The sequence below is a fragment of the Sorex araneus genome, chromosome 2, assembly GCF_027595985.1.
Source record: "Sorex araneus isolate mSorAra2 chromosome 2, mSorAra2.pri, whole genome shotgun sequence".
Classification (NCBI taxonomy): Eukaryota; Metazoa; Chordata; class Mammalia; order Eulipotyphla; family Soricidae; genus Sorex; species Sorex araneus.
In genome coordinates, this window is record NC_073303.1 from 42,989,773 (window position 1) to 43,011,742 (window position 21,970).

Sequence of the window (21,970 nt, forward strand, 5' to 3'; positions counted from 1 at the left end):
AGATGAAATTGTACCGTTGGGAACAAAGTGAATGGAGCTTGAGGTGATTACGCTAAGTAAGATCATAAAAATGTGAAAGAAAATCACAGGATGGTTTTACTCATATGGAATATAAATCACAAAAGCAAACAAGCTGACAGAAAACAATAAAACTCATTCCTCGACTCGGTGAATGGGAAAGTGGAGGTTGGTGGGCAGTGTGGCGAGAGGGATCTTTTTTTATTATTATTATTGAATCACCGTGAGATACAGTTACAGACTTACAGAGTTTTATGATTACGTTTCGGTTATACAGTGATGAACTGATCCCTCCAGTGCCCATTCTCCACCACCAGTGTTCCCAGTGTCCCTCCCCAACCCCCTGCCTTTGTGGCAGGCGCATTTTTTTTTTCTTTTTGGGTCACATCTGGCAATGCACAGGGGTCACTCCTGGCAGTGCTCAGAGGACCATATGGGATGCTGGGAATCGAACCCGGGTCGGCCGTGTGCAAGGCAAACGCCCTACCTGCTGTGCTATTGCTCCAGCCCCGGCAGGCGCATTCTTTTGGTGATGGAATAGCACTGAAGCTTCGTTGGTGGGTGCACTGGGATCCCGTGACTCTAAATTGTGTAGAATAATGATGACTCAGTTTTGGGGGGTGAGTGTGGGGCCACACTCAGGGACTATTCCTGGCTCTGTGCTGGGGAGTTGCCCTGGCAGTGCTGTGTGATATCCAGGACTGAGCTGGGTCTGACTGGTGCGTAGCAAGCGCCTTCACCCTGGTACCGTCTCTCTGGCCTTAAGTCAATTTTTTTTTTTTTAAGAAAAAGAAAAAAGAAGATAGCTATTAAGACCTGAAAAGACACGAAGGACTCTCAGTGCATATATGCATGTGTTATCTAGTGAGAGAGACCAGTCTCAGGGGGCTCCGTGCTCTGTGGTTCCCACTGCATGCCGTGTTGGAAAAGGCAAAACTACAGACCTAAAATAACCAGTGATTTTAGGGGCAGAGGCAGGGGTGGGGTAGGACGGGGGAACACATTGTACCAAGAAGGTTTTTAGGGCAGTGGAAATACTGTGCTACCGTGACGGTGGCTCCATGCCCAAACTCACAGAATAATCCACCAAGAATAATTCCTGAGGTCATGATGTATCTGTGTAGGCCATCAATTGGAATAACAGTTGTGTGAGGCAAGTTGTTGGTGGTGTGTGTGTGTGGGGGGGGGTAGATTGTGCATGTGGGGCGGGAAAGGGCAGATGGGAAACCTCTGCACCTTCTGCTCAGTTCTGCTATTAACCTAAAACTGCCCTAAAAATAAAATGGATAAAATTGACTCACAACTTTAGACACACCTAAAAATTCCTCACCTATGGTGAGGAATATGAATTCCTATACGAAGCACTTGGAATGTGTCTGACATGGACTAAACAGGTATTTTAATTACCTTTTTGTGAACATAATAGTATAAAACTTGAGTAATTTCCTTGGGCTTTTCTTTCTTCATTTCCCAATGAAAATTGAAGTTGTTTTTTTTTTAAATTTTTTTTTTTGGTTTTTGGGTCACACCCGGCGAAGCACAGGGGTTACTCCTGGCTCTTCACTCAGGAATTACCCCTGGCGGTGCTCAGGGGACCATATGGGATGCTGGGATTAGAACCCGGGTTGGCCGCGTGCAAGGCAAACGCCCTACCCGCTTTGCTATTGCTCCAGCCCCTGAAAATTGAAGTTTTTAACTTCAAATTTTTCAACCATGATTGCTGTACAGAATCTTGTCATAGCAGTATGATGTATCTCTTTGAATGTGGGGAGGAGTCATTGAACTGAAGCTTAAGTAGAGTGTACAGATTGTTCTATTCCATTCTAGACTCACTGATGCAAACAGTTTGAGGAGGAGGGTCAAGGAATATGCATTTTCCACAAGCCCAAGGTTTGTGACGTGCTTTGAGGGTTTCACCAACTCGTGACCTCCCAGGCACTTCTTAATGCAATAAAATTTCCCAGAAATACACATGTCAATTTTGGCAGCATGCCACGTGTCTGGAAAATTAAAGGGAAATTAGTGATCTAAGAATTCTTCAATCTACTTCAGAACCCAGGCTCTTGTATAAAATTACTTTTTATGAAGTAGAACTTTTTTTTTTATATCAAACTCTTACTTTGTGGCCGTTCTTGCTAGCAGTGTGAGTAATAGTCCACTGCTGTTCTCAGTTTACAGTGTTAAATACTAATTATGAGAGCATGATTCATTCTAAATAGTTGAGTCATTTTGAGAGACTTTTGGTATAAAAGCAAACTGTAGGATGGAGTGAGCAAAAACATCTGTCATTAGCAACAGGAAATGAAGTGAAATTGTATGTGGCTGCACGGAGTGAAATGACCGGATTACTTTTAAATCTTTTCCTCCTAAATTCTACAACCATGAAATCAGTTCGGTTGTGAATGGAAGCAATGTCTTCATAAATCTTCTTAACAGGCTCAGCATTCCTGCCTACTGACAGGACTGCACTACTGGGAATGAGTGAAATGCTTTCACAAATTGGTTTTTTAAAATCTTTTGTTGCAGTGTTTGTGGGCTCTTGGGGGTGCTTGTGGGATCATGCAGTGCTGGGGACTAAAGGGGGCTTTCACACGCAGAACACATGCCCCCCTTCCTATCATCTCCCCAGCCCCGTTTACAAGTTCTGATAAGAGTAAGAGGGAAATGAGGTGAATACAAAGCAAGAAAGAATCAAAACTCTGACTGGAGAGATGGTACAGGGTTAAGGCAGTTGCCTTGCATGTGATTAACTCAGGTTGGATCCCGGTCACTACATAGGGTCCCCTAGGCACTGGCAGGAATAAGTCCTGAGCACCACTGGATGTGACCACCAGTACCCCCCCCCAAAGAAGACATACTGATTTGAAAATTTTATTTTTGACATTAACCTCTTATCTGATGGGTACTGAAGAAATAATTTTTCCCATTCTGTGGGCTGTCTTTGTATCTCAGTCACCATTTCCTTTGAGGTGCAGAAGCTGCTTAGTTTAATGTAGTCCCATTTGTTTATCTTTGCTTTAACTTGCTTGGTCAGTGGTGTTTCATCCTTGAAGCTGCCTTTAGCTTCAAGGTCATAGAGGGGTTTGCCTATCTTTTCTTCCATGACCTTATGGGTTCAGGTCTGATATTGAGGTCTTTGAGCCATTTGATCTGACTTTTGTGCATGGTGTTAGAGATCTGAGTTCTTTTTTTCTTCTTTCTTTCTTTCTTTCTTTCTTTCTTTCTTTCTTTCTTTCTTTCTTTCTTTCTTTCTTTCTTTCTTTCTTTCTTTCTTTCTTTCCTTCTTTCTTTCTTCCCTTCTTTCTTTCCTTCTTTCTTTCTTTCCTTCTTTCTTTCCTTCTTTCCTTCCTTCTTTCTTTCTTCCTTCCTTCCTCCCTCCCTCCCTCCCTCCCTCCCTCCCTCCCTCCCTCCCTTCCTTCCTTCCTTCCTTCCTTCCTTCCTTCCTTCCTTCCTTCCTTCCTTCCTTCCTTCCTTCCTTCCTATCTTCCTTCCTTCCTTCCTTCCTTCTTTCCTTCCTTCCTTTCTCTCTCTCTCTCTTTCTTTCTTTCTTTCTTTCTTTCTTTCTTTCTTTCTTTCTTTCTTTCTTTCTTTCTTTCTTTCTTGCAAGTAGCTGCCCAGTTTTTCCAGTACCACTTGTTGAAGAGGTTTTCCTTGCTCCATTTCACATTTCTTGTTTGTTAGAGATTAAAAGGTCATATATCTGAGGGTCTGGATCAGGATATTCAACTTTAGTCCATTGATCTGAGAGTCTGTCTTTATTCCATTGCTAGTACCTAGCCCCATTTCATTGCTATGCTGTTTTAATTACTATTGCTTTGTAGTATAGTTTGAAGCTGGGGAAGGTGATGCCTCCCATCTTCTTTTTCCCAAGTTGGTTTGCAAATTAAAGTAATAAGCATTTATCAAACTCTTATAAATCAGATGGTTTGCAAGAAACATACAGAATCTTCATCTTCACAGACTAATAAAGTAGACATAATAATCTTCCTTTTACAGAAGAAGAAATCAAAGCTCAAAATGATTTCAATAGCTAGAATGCAGAGTCAAGATTTACACAGGACTCCAACCTTATGGAAAAGTATTGAAAGACAAAATTCAACTGAGTCCATTTAAAGTTTTTATTGATTTGATCAAATAATTCATCAATCTGGCTGCATTTTATCTCCTGAACAGGAGCTGTACTAAATGAAAGATATAGCCAGAGGGATAAGGACAAGGAGGTTAAACTAGCAGAACACATTCTTTGTGATAAATCAATCTGTAGTTTGTGTCTCCTTTAAGGGATTATAGGGCTCCATCCAGAAAGTGACCTCACTAGTACCAATCTGGTGATTCCTGGTCTTCTGTTGTTTTCAGTTCTGAGAAGAGACCAAACCTGTTTGGTGGCCTGGATTAGCATAAGTGACTCCATTTTGAACCTCTTGCCTTGTTTTTAATACCATGTTAACCTGGTTGAGCTGTTCTTAACTGACCCGCAGTGACATCCAGCTGGTAGTGAGTTGGTTTTCCTACGGAGTCGATGCACGCCAGGCACTCTTTCAGTGCTCCTCTGGACTTCAGTGACTTGATGAGGACCAACAGGGATTTCTGCTTCTAACTCAAACAAAACAGCAAAGATCAGAATAACATTGCTCCCTTAACTGAAAAACCAGAAGGCAAAAAAGAAAGAAAAGAAAAGAAAAGAAAAGAAAAGGCGTTTTGGAAATGGAAAGCAGACAAGTTGGAGCCGTGGTCTCTTGAGAGGAATGAACAGTGGAGCCCAGCGTGGCACCGGCCGCTTTCCTGGTCTCGGGAGGGAGCCCTCTCAGAGGGCACAGAGTGCCTCAGCTGAACGGGAAAGAAGGGGCCAGCACCCAGCTTGCCACCCTGGTAGAGCTGCAGGGGTTATTTGGGCCCTCCAGTCTTCACTAGCCCGAGTGTTGACACCCCCTTCTGGAAAGGACACATGACGACAGTCTCGAACTCTCCGAGGATTAGGAATAATCCCTGCTCTCCCCCACCGGGTTAGAAAGGCTTTGTAGTACCCGGGAGTCAGACAAAAATGGCATATGACTCTCAAGGATTCAGAATGCCTGGTGTCAGTGAGTTAGGGCAGAAGAATTGCCTTTTCGTTGTTTACTCAAATCCATATTAAAAGCATTAATCCTGTTTACAGCACAGTGGACTGGCTCTGAGTGTGCACAGGCAGGGACCCTGGCCCAGACTCACCTCTGGAAAGAAAGGATTTCAGACTCAGTTTACTACTCGAGAAAATGCAAATCATGACAGTATGCACCTCAGGCTTTGAGGAGTTCTGTAGAATTCTATGAGAATGGTGTGGATTGTTAGAAAATAAAACATTGAATATAAAACACTGGATTTTTGCTGCCGAAAGAGATCTGAATCTGCATATTTAAAGGGTCCACCAGGAACTAATCAAGAGAAATGAGAAGGGCCTGCTCTGAACACAGCCTTGGAAAATTTCAGAGCAACAAAGAGAAAGATTTTCCAGACAAGTCACTGTGTGGCATCAGATTTCTTCATCAGCATTATCTGCTAGAGCACAGTTCAGTTCAGCGAGGGAGGGGGAGAGGGAGGGAGGGAGGGAGCGAGAGAGAGAGAGAGAGAGAGAGAGAGAGAGAGAGAGAGAGAGAGAGAGAGAGAGTCTGGCAGGCTGCAGCAGGAGGGAAACTGGGGGCACTGTTGGTGGGAAATATACACTGGTGAAGAGATGGTGTTTGAACATTGTATGACTGAAACCCAATCATGAGCAACTTTGTAACTTTGTAACCCAATCATGTGCAACTTTGTAGCTCGAGGTGTTTCAGTTTTAAAAAGTAAGTTTAAAAAAAAAAAGGATTTTCAGGAAGAAATGATCTAGAAAATTGGCTTTTTCTTAACCCCGTTACAGAAATATTTGTGATACATGAGCACCAAGTTGAATCGAAGTAACAATGGCTCTAGACACTAAGTCAGATCTAGGTACTCGCGAATCTCAGTCAGGTCAAAGCATGGAGAACGAGGGCTTCCACCTCCGCTTTGCCTCCTCCTTCTGATTAGTCGAGATAAGACCCTGAAAGATCTTAGTGGTCAGATGAAGACTGATGTTTCTTCTCTCAGTCAGAGAAAGGTGATTGGTCCAGGAAAGTATCTCAAGGGACTGGAGCTTAGGATCTGCCTGGGAGTCACGGCTTTGACCCCCAGCGTCACCCACTCCCTGGGCACAGCCAGGAGTGACCCCAGAGCAGCAATCTGAAGTGATCCTGAGCACTGCCAGGTCAGTCCAAAAGCAAAGAAAAGAAGAAAAGAAAGAAAAAAGGGACGACTGGAGTGATAGCATAGCAGATACGGTGCTTGCCTTGCACATGGATGACCTAAGTTTGATCCCCAGCACTTCCTATGGTCCCCTGAGCATTACCAGGTGCAGACACCCCCCCCAAAAAAAAGGAAAGAAAAAAAGGCAATTATAAAAACTAGGGGGCGGTGCCAGAGAGATAATATAAGGGTCAAGGTGCTTGTCTGGATACAGCCGGCCCTGGTTTGATCCCCATCACTGCCAGGAGTGATCCCTGAGCACAGAGCCAAGAGTAAGCCCTGAGCTCCACCAGGTGTGCCCCCCAAACTAAAAATAGAAAACCATAAATCAGAGGAATTTTTGTAATGAATGCATGGCCCAAGCTTAGAGCAAATCAGATATGCATTTATTTTAAGTTACTGATGAATCAAACAAAAGACAGTTATTGGACACCGTTGCCTGGAACACTTGACTCCGAGCCGCACAGATTTGATGATACAACATTATAGTGAATTTATAAGGGTATAAGCACAGAAGTTGGTTATTAATTTTTGAAGGTTGTTTATACAGATCATACATTTGTGTGGACTAGATATTTTGTCAAGCTAATTTGCTCATAGTTTATATCATGAATTTCCTTATATAAAGACAATAAAATAGTAACCAAAGGTAGAAGTATAGTGACCCACCATCCCCACCCCAGAAGAACTAAAGCTAGTGTATACATGGTTTACTGCTGGGGTTTAAGACTTGGTTGGGACGTAGGAATGGTACTGAAGTTTTTGTCCTTACTTTGTGTGTGTGTGTGTGTGTGTGTGTCCTTACTTTTTGAGTCACACTGGTGGTGCTCAGGTGTCACTCCCGGCAGGGCTTGGTTGACCATATGGAATGCTGGGAATCAAACCCAAGTCGGCAGTGTGCAAGGCAAGTGTCCCACTGTCTTCTCTCAGGTTCTCGACCATCTATCTTTTAATTTCAAAATGTTGACTGCATATCATTTGTGATCCTTTCCCCCCTTTGTTTATATATCCTGCTGTTTCAAGCCTGTTGGAAGCATTGATGTGAGGCTAAGAGGCATATATTGCTGAAACAAGGGAACTTACTTTTCTGATTGTTGATGGTTTCACCACATCTGGAGATATTGCAAGGTTGGTTTTCATTGGGGAGTATCTAATCTCTTGCTTCGTTTCTTTATATTTTTCACATAAACAAGGTCATTTGTTTTCTTTCTGACTTCCTTCAGTTAGCAAATCATCCTCAAGTTTCTTCATGTTGCACACACTGCCTGGTTTCATCTTTTTTCATAGCTGAGTAGTATTCCACTGTGTTTCTTTATCTGTTCATTTGTTACTAGACACTTGGGTTGAGCCAGGCTTGGCCATTGTAAGTAATGCTGTGATGAAAATAGGTGTGCATATGACCTTGTAGATTAATGTTTTTCTGTTATTGGGGTAGATTCCTGCGAGTGGAATTGAGAGTTCTCAGAAAAGCTTCTTTAATTTTTTGAGAAGTCTCCAAACTGTTTTCCAAAAAGGCTGGACTAGGCAACAGTCTCATCTCACACACACTGAATAAAGGCTTCGCTTTTACTACAGCCTCACCAGCACTTATTGTTTGTCGTGCTTTTTCTTTTCTTTTTGGGTCACATGCTGTGATGCACAGGGGTTACTCTTGGCTCAGCACTCAGGAAATACTCCTGGCGGTGCTTGGGGGACCATATGGGATCCATATGGGAATTGAACCCAGGTCTGCCTTGTGCAAGGCAAACGCCCTCCCCACTGTGCTACCGCTCCAGCCCTGTTTGTGGTGTTTTTGATGTAGGCCAGTCTGGCTGGCGTGAGATGGGGCCTTATTGTTTCGATCTCTACTTGCCTGGCAATCCATAATGGTGAGACACTTTTTCGCGTACCTGTTCATCATGTGTTCTTTTTATGAGGATGTGTCTGTTCTTCTCTCCCAGCTTTGTTTTTTATTTTTGTTTGTTTATTTATTTATTTATTTTGCTTTTTTGGGTCATATCTGGCGATGCACAGGGGTTACTCCTGGCTCTGCACTCAGGAATTACCCCTGGCCATGCTCGGAGGACCATATAGGATGCTGGGAATCAAACCTGGGTCGGCCGCGTGCAAGGCAAACGCCCTACCCGCTGTGCTATCACTCCAGCCCCTTATTTTTATTTTTTGATGGGGTTGTATCACTTGTATCACTTGTCATCCCGTTGATCTTCGATTTGCTCAAGCAGGTGCCAGTAACGTCTCCATTCGTCCCTGTCGCATGCTAGTGTAGCCCAATGATAATTGATGAGGTTTTTTTGATGGGGTTATTGGTATTTTTGTTGTTGGGTTTTGAGGATGCCTTATATATCTTAGATATTAGCCCTTTTGTCTCACAACAGGTGATAAACTTCAGCTCTGAACAGTTGCTGGGAGTGGGGCTGGAGATAGCACAGTGGGCAGGGCGTTTGCCTTGCATGAAGCCGATACGGGTGTGACCCCAGCATCCCATACGATCCCCTAAGCCCACACGAGTAATTCCTGAGTGCAGAGCCAGGAGTAACCCCAAGCCTTGCCAGGTGTGGCTCCAAAACAAAACAAAATAATTGATGGGAATGACTAGAGAGTGGCCATCTAAGAGGCATCGGGCTTGGGAACGGGTGATGGAATCTGGTGAAGAGGACCATCAGCTTTAGAAAAGCGGAGGAAAGTGTGTAATTCTGTTTGGTGCCAAAAGGGAAGCCACATTGTAGCCATTGTCATGTTCCCTTCCAGCAGATGTGGGAAGCGTGCTCATGTGGGCTGGGGAGTCACAGGGATTCATGTACTCTCTGTCACCGAAAGTTACAGACTGTAACTGTTTCCAGTCGGCAGTAGGTATGGGGCTGTGGAGGTGATTGAGTAGGACAGGGCAGGCTTGAGGAAACACGATCTGGCACACCCATTTCTCAGCTGAGCACATGAAAGCATCCCGTGCACTAAACTCTCCCTGCTGTAGACTCAGAGATGCACAAATGGTGCCTTTTTCTCCTGGGACCCCACGCCACAGGGAACCTAGCGGAGCAGCCGTGTTTAATTGCATGTGAACAGTAGGGGCAGGAGGCGTCACAGAGGAAGTCCCCATTGGTCCCAGTATGCCACAGTGCTGGCCTGTCACCTAGGACAGGCTTTAAAAGTCCCTGGTTCTAAAATGTTGAGTATTGTTCTTCCTTCCTTCCTTCCTTCCTTCCTTCCTTCCTTCCTTCCTTCCTTCCTTCCTTCCTTCCTTCCTTCCTTCCTTCCTTCCTTCCTTCCTACCTTCCTTCCTTCCTTTCTTCCTTCCTTCCTCCTCCCTCCCTTCTTTCTCTCTCTTTTTCTCTTTCTTTTCTCTCTTTCTTTCTTTCTTTCTTTCTTTCTTTCTTTCTTTCTTTCTTTCTTTCTTTCTTTCTTTCTTTCTTTTCTTTCTTTCTCTCTCTCTCTTTCTTTCTTTCTTTCTTTCTTTCTTTCTTTCTTTCTTTCTTTCTTTCTTTCTTTCTTTCTTTCTTTCTTTCTTTCTTTCTTTCTTTCTTTCTTTCTCAATTTTTTGAGCCACACTCCGAATGATCAGGAGGTTACTCCTGGCTCTGCCCTCAGGAATCACTCCTGATGACACTCTGGGAACCATATGGGATGCTGGGGATCAAACCTGGGTCCATGGCGTGGAAGGCAATGTCCTACCTGCTGTACTGTCGCTCCTGCCCTGATCACTGTCTTTCTTGTCAAAATTCCTTTTAACAAAATGGTTCAGGGACTGGACCAATAGTACAGGGGTTAACACACTGCCTTGCTTGTAGTGGCTGGTCCTGGTTTGATCCTCAGCGTTCAATAATATGGTCCCCTGAGCACCACCAGGAATGACCTCTGAGCACAGAGCCAGGAGTAAGCCCCAAGCATAGTCAGGTGTGGCTAGCCTTCCCTACTCGAAATGAAATCAATTCAAATTTATTAAAAGTAATATGGCAAAAATATTGTCTAAAATCTAATCTTAATGGGCATCCTTTTGAACAGTTTGCTGATGAATTTGCTGGTCTGGTTTGTTCTTTTAGTCCTTTGGCTTCATATCCTGTGTGCTGTTCATTTGAAGTGTGATGCACATTCTAAAGTTTGCATGAATACTGCACCAGATTCCTGACACTAATACGACAGTGTGCATTCTCCTTAGTTACATTTGGCGCCGCCCGATTTTTTAACTCCTGTGTTTCTTTTAAAGACACACAGTTTCATCAAGTAGTATTTTGTATTTTATAACTTTTGAATGCATAAAACTTGATGCAAGAAGTTAGTGGAGTCGAAGCGAGAATACAAGGTCAAGGTGCTTGCCTTGCCATCAGCCAGTCCCAGTTCTTGGTACCTCCTGGTCCCCGGAGTGCTGCTGGCTCAGCCCAAGTGGCACCACATCCTTAGGCCTGGTGAACTGAAATTGCCAGGAAAGGTCCCCCTAGGCTCCTGAGCACTGCTTGGGAGAACCCCCCACAAAATAAATAAAAGTTTAGTTAATTTAAATTTAATTAGGGCTGAATTTAACTACCACTATTTATTGGGGGAAAATATTTTTAGAACCTTTTTGGAAACTGCATAACTGTTTCATAAGTTAATAAAAATTAGTGTCTGAGTCCACAAGCATTGATGCCCAAATGATAAACATAATTTTCCAAGGAAAAATATTAAAATTCTTATTTAGAAAATGTTTTAGTATTACATCACTCTGTTTCTGAGATGCACCCAAAAAATGCATTCTGTTTTATTGAAACAGAAGGACAATTCAGTACACTTAAAGAGTTTAGATACAAATCTGGCCTTTGTGGCAGCATGAAAACCACAAGCTGGGAAAAGTCATCCATACTTCCAGTGAACAAAGGTTGGTCTGTCGCCGGAACATCTAGGGGTTGTGCAGGGCCCTTAATCAGAAGCCAACTGTTTGTCATCGTTAACTGTATGTGCATGTATATCATGCGGACGGGCATTCATGTTGTTCATAAATTATCAGGAGTTACTGCTAATACAGGTTATAGCTAATGTTCATTATCTTTAGTTACTAATCAGGCTTCTTATTACCAATTTTGTTTTTTGGTCATTTGGCCCTACAACAGGTAGAAGTGAGTGTTCACTTCTTGAAATGAGCAAAGTAAGGACAGAAAAATTGGAAAATCAGTAAAACAGCAACAGCAGCAAAAACCTGTTTAACTTTTCTTCTTGAACCCTGTTCAAGTGCAGATTCCTCCTGGGGGCCTTATGCCCGCCCCCCCCCCTCCGCTGTCCTCGCTCCCTGGGACACCTGACCCAGGGCAGCCCTGTTTGTGGCCACACTTTACCGTGCTGGCAGTGCGGCGGGGAGAGTGTGTCGTGCTTTTCTCTGTGTTCTCACCATCAGGCACAGTGGCGCTCCGGGTCACGTGAGCCACGTGTCCAACTATAGATTTCCTGATAGCAAAACTAAGAGAGAAAATACACATCAGTGTACTTTACTTAACCCAAGATGTTGTAAGTATTTCAGTATAGAGATATAGTTGTATTAGTGAAATATTTCACTTTCTTTAGTATTGTCCTCAACATCTTACAGTTTGTACCTCTCACACCTCAAAACTGCACTTGAAATTGTCCATATTGGAGATAAGTGAACAGCCCCTTGAGATGTGTGTGCCCAAGTATCATCATCTCAGACAACAGAGGTCTGTGCATTGCTGGTGATGAGTCAGGAGTATCCCAGAGGCATATTTTCAAGAAATGATTTCTTTTATTTCCAGTAGACTAACCATGGCCGCAGGAGTCTTATCTCAGAGTGAACAACCCTTTTCTACCACGGTGAATAGCAGAGGGTATGCCGCAAACATGGAAGGTAATGTTGCTTTAATGTGCTTTTTGTCTCTCTGTAAACTGGAATTTAATAAAACTGTGAATTGTGATTTTAAAAAAAAGTCTGTTCATAGTGTGACCCCATTTCAGGTATTACTTATGGTCTTTGATTTTTCTGCCTTCCTGTTTTGTGCTGCCAAAATTCCTTTTCAAAACTCTGACTGATTTTGGCTCCTTTGTTGTAAATTAACCATCCACATATGTGTGTTTACTTCTGGACTCAATTCAGTTTCATTAATCTGGGAAGTCTGTTTGTTGTTGTTTTTTTTTTTAATCCCAAACTGTACTGCTTTAATTATTAACACTATTACTGGAGTGGTAGCACAGCGGGTAGGGCATTTGCCTTGCACGAGGCCGACCCGGGTTCAATTCCTCCGTCCCTCCTGGAGAGACCAGCAAGCTACTGAGAGTATCCCGTCCTCACGGCAGAGCCTGGCAAACTCCCCGTGGCGTATTTGATATGCCAAAAACAGTAACAACAAGTCTCACAATGGAGACGTTACTGGTGCCCGCTCGTGGAAATCGATGAACAACGGGACGACAGTGCTACACTATAGTGTGAAGTCACTATAGAGTGAAATATTTTTGTTTTGCCTCTTTTTTCTCAGAATTACTTGGGCTATTCAGGTTCTCTTATGGTTCCATACAAATTTTAGAATTGTTTATTCTGCTTTCTTAAAGAGCACCATCAGGATTTTGTTAGGGATCGCACCGAATCTGTATATTGCTTTAGGTAATGTTGGCTATTTAAACAATATTAGTCTTCCCGTCAGTGAACATGGAACAATGAACAAGGCCCAAACAGAAAGCCAGGGCTAAGGAATGTAGTGATTTAACTTAAAAATACATTGAGAGGGATGAAACTAGTAGGGGACGAAGCTGAAAACTCAGCTGGAAAATAGGGTGTAATGAAGCCCCGAGAACAGAAAAACAAGACCAAAAAGATTAAGATAATATAAAGCTAATGGGACAACAGCCAAAGCAATAACACCTGGATCATAGATGCAGAGGAGAGCAAAGGGTGGGGGCAGAACATTACCCAAGCAAACCATGAAGAAAACTCCCAGATGGGAGAGCCATCGGATTTCCAATTCCGGGAGACTCGAGGAGTTCTAAATCCCTTCGGATGCTGGTGTTCGGTTCTTCTTACATTGCCCAGTTTGGCATTTTGGCAGTTGACTGAGGACATGCTGCGGTTCAGGAGAGACTTTCTCCTGTGTCTTTCGTTGTTTGAACTGTCTGTGGCTGCTTTCAACAGAGGTGGGATTCTCCCACAGGTAGCACCTACCTGAGACAAGAGCTTCGCTGCCTCCGTCTCCGTGGCTGAGCTCAGGAAGCAGGAGCCAGGGAGCAGAAGCTCGAGACAGTTAATGGGTTTGATCTTGTGGGATCTTTCAGAGGCAGCAGGAGTGCCTTCTAGAACTTCCTGTTTGAAATATGGGTGCACTTAATCCATCCGCTTTCAGTCCCGGCCATTTGCGGATTGTTATCGGGTCCTGGCACTTAAGAAATCAGCCTTATGGTAGCAGAAAAGTCAGAAAAGGAAGACAGACACAGCATCCTGGAGATGGGCTGCCATCGAGGCAGAGTGAATTCAGGCTCGTATAAACCATCACAGCTGAAGTCGAAATCAGAATGGTCAACAGAAGTTCACCCATGGCACATTCAGTTTAAAATTAGACAGCCACGTGCAGGAGAGAAGTCGGAAGTAGAGATAAATGTAAGGATTGTCAGCGTGTAGACGGTCACTTTATAGCCATGAAACTAAATGAGATGTGAGTGTGGCGGGTAGGGGGGGAGTAGATTCACATTCACACATTCCATTGTATTCTTATTGTTGTTACGTTTTACTGTTACTGTTACTGTGCCTAATGTATTCAACCTTACCAGGAATTGGTACATATTGGGTAAAGCAGAGAATGTTTGGGTTCCAGACCCTGAGTACCACCATCTATACTCTTCCTTATCCACAGTCTGAAGCAGCCACTGGGGTCTTGAAGCCTGTGCCCTGCGGCTGAGCTGGACACGGGCCGGGGATTCATCTTGGCTACCCATGGAATCGCCTGTTTAAAAAACAAAACCTGCATATATTAGGGGGAAATTATTTAGACGGAAAAAAAAACACCCACAGGAATACAGATGAGAGGAATTTATTCAGACTGCAACTCAGCACCCCCAGAAAGTGTCTGTGTGTTTTAGAGCAGAATTGTGCAGTGGTGAGTAAGGCTCTGGTCGCCCGGAGAGTTGGAGTCTGAATTCCTGTGCCGTGTGACTCCGTTAAGATAGTGGCTAGAGCTTGTAGCTGAGAATATTCCCTCAAATTATGTTATACATGCCTTCCACATCCTTCCACAAACTTGGTAATGCCTACGACTTTGTAATTTAGTGATTTTTTTTTAAACATTAGGGAATTTTATCTTTAAGGCTGTAATAATTAGATGACATGTTATTTCTAGGATTATCTCTTCTGTTTAAACATCTCTGTAAAAACAAGCCTTTTGTCAAACTATTCAGAAGTTTTATAATAAAGAATAATTGCTACTGCTTTTTTTTTAAAAAAAAATTACCCTGGTAGGTCAAAAATTCAAGAGTCCTTAAGTTCCCTGGGTTGTGCACTGCAGTTCCTGAAGTCGGCGTGTCTTTCCCACGTAGCATCGGGGGAGGTACTCCGTATACCAGCTGGGCATCCCGTCAGCCACTGGTGGAGCCAAGCATTTCCAAACTCACACAGAATCTTACACTCTAGTTTCCTGTGAATTAGTTCAGCCACCTGCTGACCCAGAAAAATAGGACTGTTTTAAAACTCACCATTTTAAATCACTGTAGCACTGTCATCCTGTTGTTCATTGATTTGCTCGAGCGGGCACCAGTAACATCTCCATTGTGAGGCTTGTTGTTACTGTTTTTGGCACATCGAATATGCCATGGGGAGTTTGCCAGGCTCACCATTTTAAAAGAATGTTTTGATTACTTATACAAAGAAACAGATTGGAATATTGCATATTTGGGAATCTTTCTATTAATATAATTAAGCCCAGTAAGCTACCGAGCTCTTGCCACACGGCAGAGCCTGGCAAGCTCCCCATGGCATATAAACTATGCCAAAAACAGTAACAACAAGTCTTAAAATGGAGACGTTACTGGTGCCCGCTCAAGGAAATCGATGAGCAATGTGAGAGTGATAACTGTGATACAATATAATTAAGCTATATTTGTAACTGTCCTAGTAGACTCAACCAAGTTAAGCCAAATGTATAACAGTATAATCAAGTTCTCTTTTCTGCTTTTTGGTGCTAGACATCAAAATCAGGATCTTTCCCATGCAGAAGCACTCCCACTGAGCCATGTCCTGGTCCCCAAGTTTATTTTGGTTTTGGGCCACATCGTGTAGTGCTCAGGGCTCACTCCTGGCTCTGCATTCAGGGGTCACTGCTGGCAGGGCTCGGGGACTTATATGGGATGCCCAGGACTGAACCTGTGATGGCTGTGGCAAGGCAAGCACCTTATGTGCTGCATTGTCGCGTCAGGCCTCTAAAAGTTTATTTTAACCAAGGAAGTATCACTGTATCACTGTCATCCCATTGCTCATGGATTTGCTCGAGCGGGCACCAGTAACGTCTCCATTGTGAGATTTCTTGTTACTGGTTTTGGCATATCGAATATGCCACGGGTAGCTTGCCAGGCTCTGCTGTGAGGGTGGGATACTCTCGGTAGCTTGCCGGGCTCTCCGAGAGGGGCGGAGGAATCAAATCCAGGTCAGCCGCATGCAAGGCAAATGCCCTACCCACTGAAGTCTCATTAGAATCATAGCAAAACTATTATTTTGAAACTGGAAGAAACCACTTAAACCAAATCCACTCTTTGAAAAATTAAAATAAGTATGATATCTGTGGGTCAAGTTCCAAATGCTGCACTAAGATTCTCTAGACTTGTTCAGTGGAAGCCCCATTTACGGAAAGGGGCTGAGTTCCGTCTCGTGGGGCTCCATCATATTCTTCAGTGCTTTGTGTGGCGAGATGTTTTTTTGTTTGTCTGTTCTGGGGCCACACCCAGCTGTGCTCAGGGCTTACTCCTGGCAGGCTCGGGGGCCATGTGGGATGCTAGGGATCAAATTTGGGCTGCACGCAAGACAAGTGCCCTCCCTGCTGTACTCACACTACAGCCCTGGAAATATGTTCTCAGACTTAGAAAAAGTTGGAAAAATGTATTTTCAGGATTATTACAAATGTGTAGAAGTTGAAAGGAGCCCAGCTGGAGTTTTAGGGTCTAAAGATCTGTTCCCTCTTACGAAGCCTTTCCCATAAGGCAGAGGGGCGCTTCTGTGTTGGGGTCCGTGTCCGGTGGCATTCGAGCGTGGATTTAATGTGAACTGGACGTTTTTGCCACGCCTGAGGCAGTGCGGTGATGGTTCTGCAGTGTGAGAAGTGAAGGCCTCTCCCCACGGCCCCAGGAGGGTAACTTCCCATTTGTGCCAGGCCACAGGTACCTGGGCACCGGTGGTCCTGCCAGGCCACCCCCAAAGAGAGGCCGTGGTCTCCTTTAAACTCTCTCCCAGGTCCCCAGTGCCCAGCGGTCCAGTGACTGAGACAACTCAGCTGCTAGGTTCTCCGAGGCTTCTGCTCCTTTGGGGTCGGCAGCCTCAGGGTTTCCCAGGCCTGGGCCCAGGGGCCAGCTCCGTGGCTCAGGCGAGGCCGAGGTAGGCCCAGCGCTGCTGAGAGCTCTGAGGGGGCTGTCTGCGCTGCCCACACCAGGCGCTGTCTCCGGCCACCCCACAGCCCTGCAGCTGGGCGGTGGGACCCCAGCTTTGACCCCCATGAGCACCACAGCGACCCCCGGCTGGTGCCCATCACCAGAACCTGGAGCAGGAGCCGGGGATAGACCTCCTGGGAGCGCCACCGGCCAGCCTGGCACCCCGTCGCGTCAGCAAGGGCAAGGGCAGGAGGGCGAGGACGTTTCCTACCAGGCGCTTTCCTGGGGGCGGCTCAGTAACGGCTCCTCCCGTCGCTTCGTCCAGGCTCTGCTTCTCGGGCTTGTTGTGAGTTTTGGGACCCGAGAGAGCTGTCACTAGACTCATCTCCGCGTCCTTCGCCAGCAGACTGCAGGCGCCCCTCCCACACGCCCCCCTGAGAAGGTCACTTCCCAGTTGCCTCAGAGACCCTCGCATCTCAGGCGGGGCCTCCCTTTTCTGGGGCCTTCCCTCAGGCTTGCTGAGGCTCGACGGCCCCTCTCTGCCCATTTTCATTCCAGCACCCTCGCAGCACCCACCCGGCCACCAGCCCTGCGTGTCTGACAGCCAGGCGGTCACTGTCCCGGCAGGCTGAGCCCTGGCTCGGCTTCTACAGGGCAGCAAGCTCTGGATGACCCTGGAGCTTGAGTTGGTTTCCCTGCTCCCTCAGGCCCCTTCACCTGTGCCGTCGGGACCTTAGGAGTCAGCTGCCAGCTTTCTTTTTGTGCACCTTTTTCTCCTTTCTCTCGAGGAAAGCTTCTCCATGCTGCTGGGTTGTTTGCCCTACAGCAAAACTGAACACACACACACACACACACACACACACACACACAACCTCTTTCCCCTTAGGGTATATTTAACACCAGGGTTTGGAGGGTTGGGCGCTGAGTTGAGCTGCTCTGCCTTCCCCACCCATGCATCGGGCAGGGCTGTGCATTTCAGAAAGAGCTTGCTTAAAGCATTTTTAATTGTTAGGACAAAGCCCGAAATTTTTTTTTTAAAAGCCTTATCTATGGAAGTAGATTATTTCTGTATGTGCACAACTGAAATACCATTTGGAGAGGGAGACGGGGGTGGGGACGAGGCCTGACATTAATGAGGGAGGAGGCAGACAATTGGTGGTTGTTAGAGTTTCTGTTTTCTTTACATCCTTTATCCTCAAGTTGCAACCTCCGCCTATCTGATTCCTTTAAAAAATGTGATGCTTGTGGAATTTTCTACGTGTGCCTCCGCCAGAACATTATTGAAGGTTTCTTTTTTACCCATAGTCAGCGACAATGGCCCAGAATGATATATTTTTTGTTTTGGAGAGGCATCGTGACTGTGCAACAAAAGTATAACCAAGAATTGGGTTTCCAGCTTCCAAAAGTAAAACTATGAAGGGAAATATCTTCTGATTCATAGACCACCACATAGGTATCTTTTTGTGACTCGTTCAAGAATGGATGGAATTTCTTTAGCGTTTCCATCGAGAAAGTGTTTTCTTAAAAATCCAGATTATTCCCCTTCATTACAGTGAGCTCGTTAGTCTCTTCCAGCCCACAGTGGAGAGAAAGTTGGGGGCCAGGGCAGTGTAGTGCAGTGGGTAAGGCACTTGTTGCCTTGCACGTGTGCGGCTAACCCAGGTTCAATTCCCAGCACCACTGAGCCCTGCTGCTAGAAGTGATCCCTGAGCACAGAGCCAGGAGTAATCACTTACGACCACTGGGTGTGGCTCGCCCCTCACCAAAAAGAAACCAACAGAAAACAACCACAAAAAGAGTTGAGAGTTTCGTTTTTCAGAATATCCAGAGGTGGCACGCGATTGGAATGAGGGAACTTAACCCTTTTGGTGTGCATGTCTTTGAATGGTGGAGCAGGGCTCACGCCACACAGGACCGTTCCTCAGTTCTCAGAGCGTCTGAGGAGCAACTCTCGGAGTGGTCAGATCTCCCTAGTGTGTCGAGGAGCAAGCCAGAGTCGCTCGCCACGTAGGTGAAACCCATTTGCAGGCATGCTGTTGTTCCCTGTACTTGAACAATCTGTCCAAGACGCGAGCCATTCACACAAGACCGCGCCTGCACAGATCCGAGTGGGAATCAGTAGTTTCTTTGTTCGTCGCCATGGAAACGAGGCAGCCTATCCCGGTGCGCTGAGATCAGCAGCTGCTGTCGGCTTCAGTGTAACTCCATCAGCGAGTGGGCTGGCACCGGCGTCTCTCTGCCTGCGCTCTCCGCCCGGAGCCGAGCGAGCATCATGCAGGACGCGCCCCGGAGGCTCTCGGCCATGCCCTTCCTCAGCGCCTTCTTCCAGGGCCGCCGCCACTCCACCTCGGAGCCTGTGACGCGGCTGCAGCAGGACCGGGGCAGCTCCGCCGCCAGGTTGCTGTCATCTTCGTCCCTCCAGGTGATGGTGGCCGTGGCCTCCGTCCGAGGCGTTGAGAGAAACCCAACTTGCCCCGAGAGAAAAAGTAAAGTTCTTTTTTTTCCCCTCTGACAGCTCGCCACACCTTTTGAGCTTAGATTGAAGGCGTGTGAGTGGGTGAGTTGAGATGTTGAGGGCCCTGCGAGCTGGTCCCCTCTCCTGCTCAGAATCGCGGTGGGCCGAGCAGGGAGATGAACTGTGAGTGTTTGGCATGCGTTCATTAGAAAGGCGGATTTTGAACAAGACCCGGTAAACGATGGGCCGGGACAGTCTCTTTGTCTTTGTGACCGACGTGACAGGGCACGGCGGTGCCTTTATGCATCAGAGCATGCACCCCCAGAAGGCAGAGACCCCAGGACGGGCACCGAGCCACCGCCTGGACACCTCCGTGCCTTGAGGAAGCAGAAGCTGCTTTCCACGTCCCGGTTCCGGTGGGGAAGTGGACTTTTGACTCTCCCCTTCTCTGTCTGTTCCAGGACATTCGGGACGCCCGGCACCCAAGTACACGAAAGTTGGAGAGCGTTTGCGACACGTCATCCCCGGACACATGGCCTGCTCCATGGCGTGTGGCGGCAGAGCCTGCAAGTACGAGAACCCGAGCCGCTGGAGTGAGCACGAGCAGGCCATCAAGGGGCTCTACTCCTCCTGGTGAGCCCCCTGCCCACGCGCGGGGCCGACCCCAGCGCCAGAGTCGGGCTGGCGAGTCAGGCGCCCTCCCCTCCCGTCCCCACCTCGCCACCTGACGAGCCGTGTGAGCGCGGCCTATTTATAAAGCCACCCTGAACCAGTTTCCACATCCGTCCAGGGGACAGAGGCGCCAACCCCACGGGTTCCCTGGTTCTAATTAGGTGAAATGTAGGTGAGGCACCTACAGGGGCCACTAGATACCCCTTCAGCCGCAGAAATTGCTGGAAATGATAGACAGCACTCAGCTAACTGTCTGAGACTTTGGGGTGCACACGTAGTGTTCCGTTCCCTACCGGTCAGTGGAAACCTCGCTCTGAGCCTGTTCTGGTGTTCCGGCTGAAAGAACACATCTTCACTGGAGCGTGCCTCCAGCCTGCCGGAGAAGGGGCTCGGGCGACAGCATGCATTGTCTCTGCAGGGGTTTCCGCCCCCGGGTCTGGCAGGAGCCCGCACACTGCTTTGCGCCCTGCGCTTGGTTTCTGGCATGGCGTGCGGTTCCTTCCCGTTGTTAGCAGTGAGCTGCCAGGTCTGCCCTCCAGTAATGGCTCTGAGACCTTCCAGTGATCCCGTCACGTTCAGGACGCTCTGCAGGAGCCAGAGGGCTAGTCTAGCCGGTGGGGCCCTTGCCTTGTATGCAGCTGGCCTGGGTTTGATCCCCGACACCCCATATTATGGTCCCCCAAGCACTGCCAGGAGTAATTCCTAACTGCAGAGTCAGGAGCAACCCCTGAGTATCACCAGGGGTGGCCCCAAGATAAAACCAAAACAAATACACTTAGAGGAATTTTCCATTAAAGAAGTCTGGGAGGGGTTTTTTTGTAACGTAGCAAGGATTCATTGATCAGTGATCAACTGGATACTTGTCTCCTGCTTCCCCAGCGTACGGCCTATACTTCTTCATACTGGGTTTGCCGGTCCTGGTGTGAGGATGCCAGCCAGGCCCCTCTGTCCCCTCCAGCCTCCCGAAGATCACTTTCCAGGCTGCATCTGGCTTTCTTGCTGTTGTCAGGAAATGCACCCAAGTCAGTTTCTAATGATCAGCGTCGGGTCACATGAATAGTTTGGGTTTGTTGGTGATGATGTCCTCTGAATCCTTTTCACGCCTACAGCTTCTGTGGTACCTCTTTCCTCTCTTGTTCTAAGGACTTTCCATTTGAGGGGGGGGGAGGTGTTCTGTGGAGAGTGAACCCTGTGACATCTCAGGCATTGGCTCTAGGGAAGGGTCCTTTCTGGATCTTTCTCCGTTCATCATTTTCTGTGGTAAGCCTCTCCAATTCCTGGGCCCATGCCTCCCATTTCTGTCTCTTAGCAGGCCTTTGGCTAACAGATGGGGAAGCTGAGCCCAGGATGCTGTTTGTCGGACCTCTCTCTTTTCATACTGTCAATACAAATCCATTTGGCTCCACGCCAGGCTCTGTGCTAGCCACTCTTAAATTATTGTCTTTGATCTTCACAGAACTCTTGTGAAGTAGGCATTGTTAATGTCCTTTTTATTGATGAAAGAATTGAGGTCCAGAGAACTAAGTGATTTGCTATAAAGAAGAACCGTCAGCATTTGAAACCACTCCCAACTGACCCAAAGCCCAGCCTAGATAGATAGATAGATAGATAGATAGATAGATAGATAGATAGATAGATAGATGGATGGATTTGGGGGTGGAGTGTGTTTAGGCTGCACCTGACGCTCAGGGATTACTCCTTACTTTGTACTCAGGAATTATTCCCAGCAGTGCTCAGGGGACCATATTAGGATGCCAGAGATTGAACCTGGGTCGGCTGTGTCCCAGGCAAGTATCCTACCTGCTGTGCTATTGCTCTAGCTCATTTAAAAACATTTTTTTGCTAAAATACTCTGCACTTATTTATAACCACATAGTAGCATGTGTGTTTAAGACTTGAAATCCGTTCATATTGATTTTTGACACAATCTTGTGACATGGATATTACTCTCCCCCTTTAACTTTTTATGGTACGTCGAGACAGTTCCCTGCAGAGAAC

The 21,970-nt window shown here is 46.4% G+C and overlaps 1 protein-coding gene across 5 annotated transcripts in view; it reads left to right on the forward strand.

Moving 5' to 3' along the window:
- PTPDC1 (protein tyrosine phosphatase domain containing 1) overlaps positions 1–21,970 on the forward strand; it is a 61,526-nt gene that overhangs the window by 22,777 nt on the left and 16,779 nt on the right. Inside the window, exons 1-3 of one of the 5 annotated variants that reach the window (XM_055125668.1) lie at positions 19,191–19,267; positions 19,361–19,402; positions 19,762–19,933. In XM_055125668.1, coding sequence (XP_054981643.1) covers positions 19,833–19,933 — 101 coding nt within the window. In that variant the 5' untranslated portion in view covers positions 19,191–19,267; positions 19,361–19,402; positions 19,762–19,832. Of the gene's footprint in view, positions 1–12,047; positions 12,140–19,044; positions 19,332–19,360; positions 19,403–19,761; positions 19,934–21,970 lie in introns of those variants that run through there. The other 4 variants (XM_055125665.1, XM_055125666.1, XM_004620101.2 and 1 more) reach the window with 4 other exon arrangements.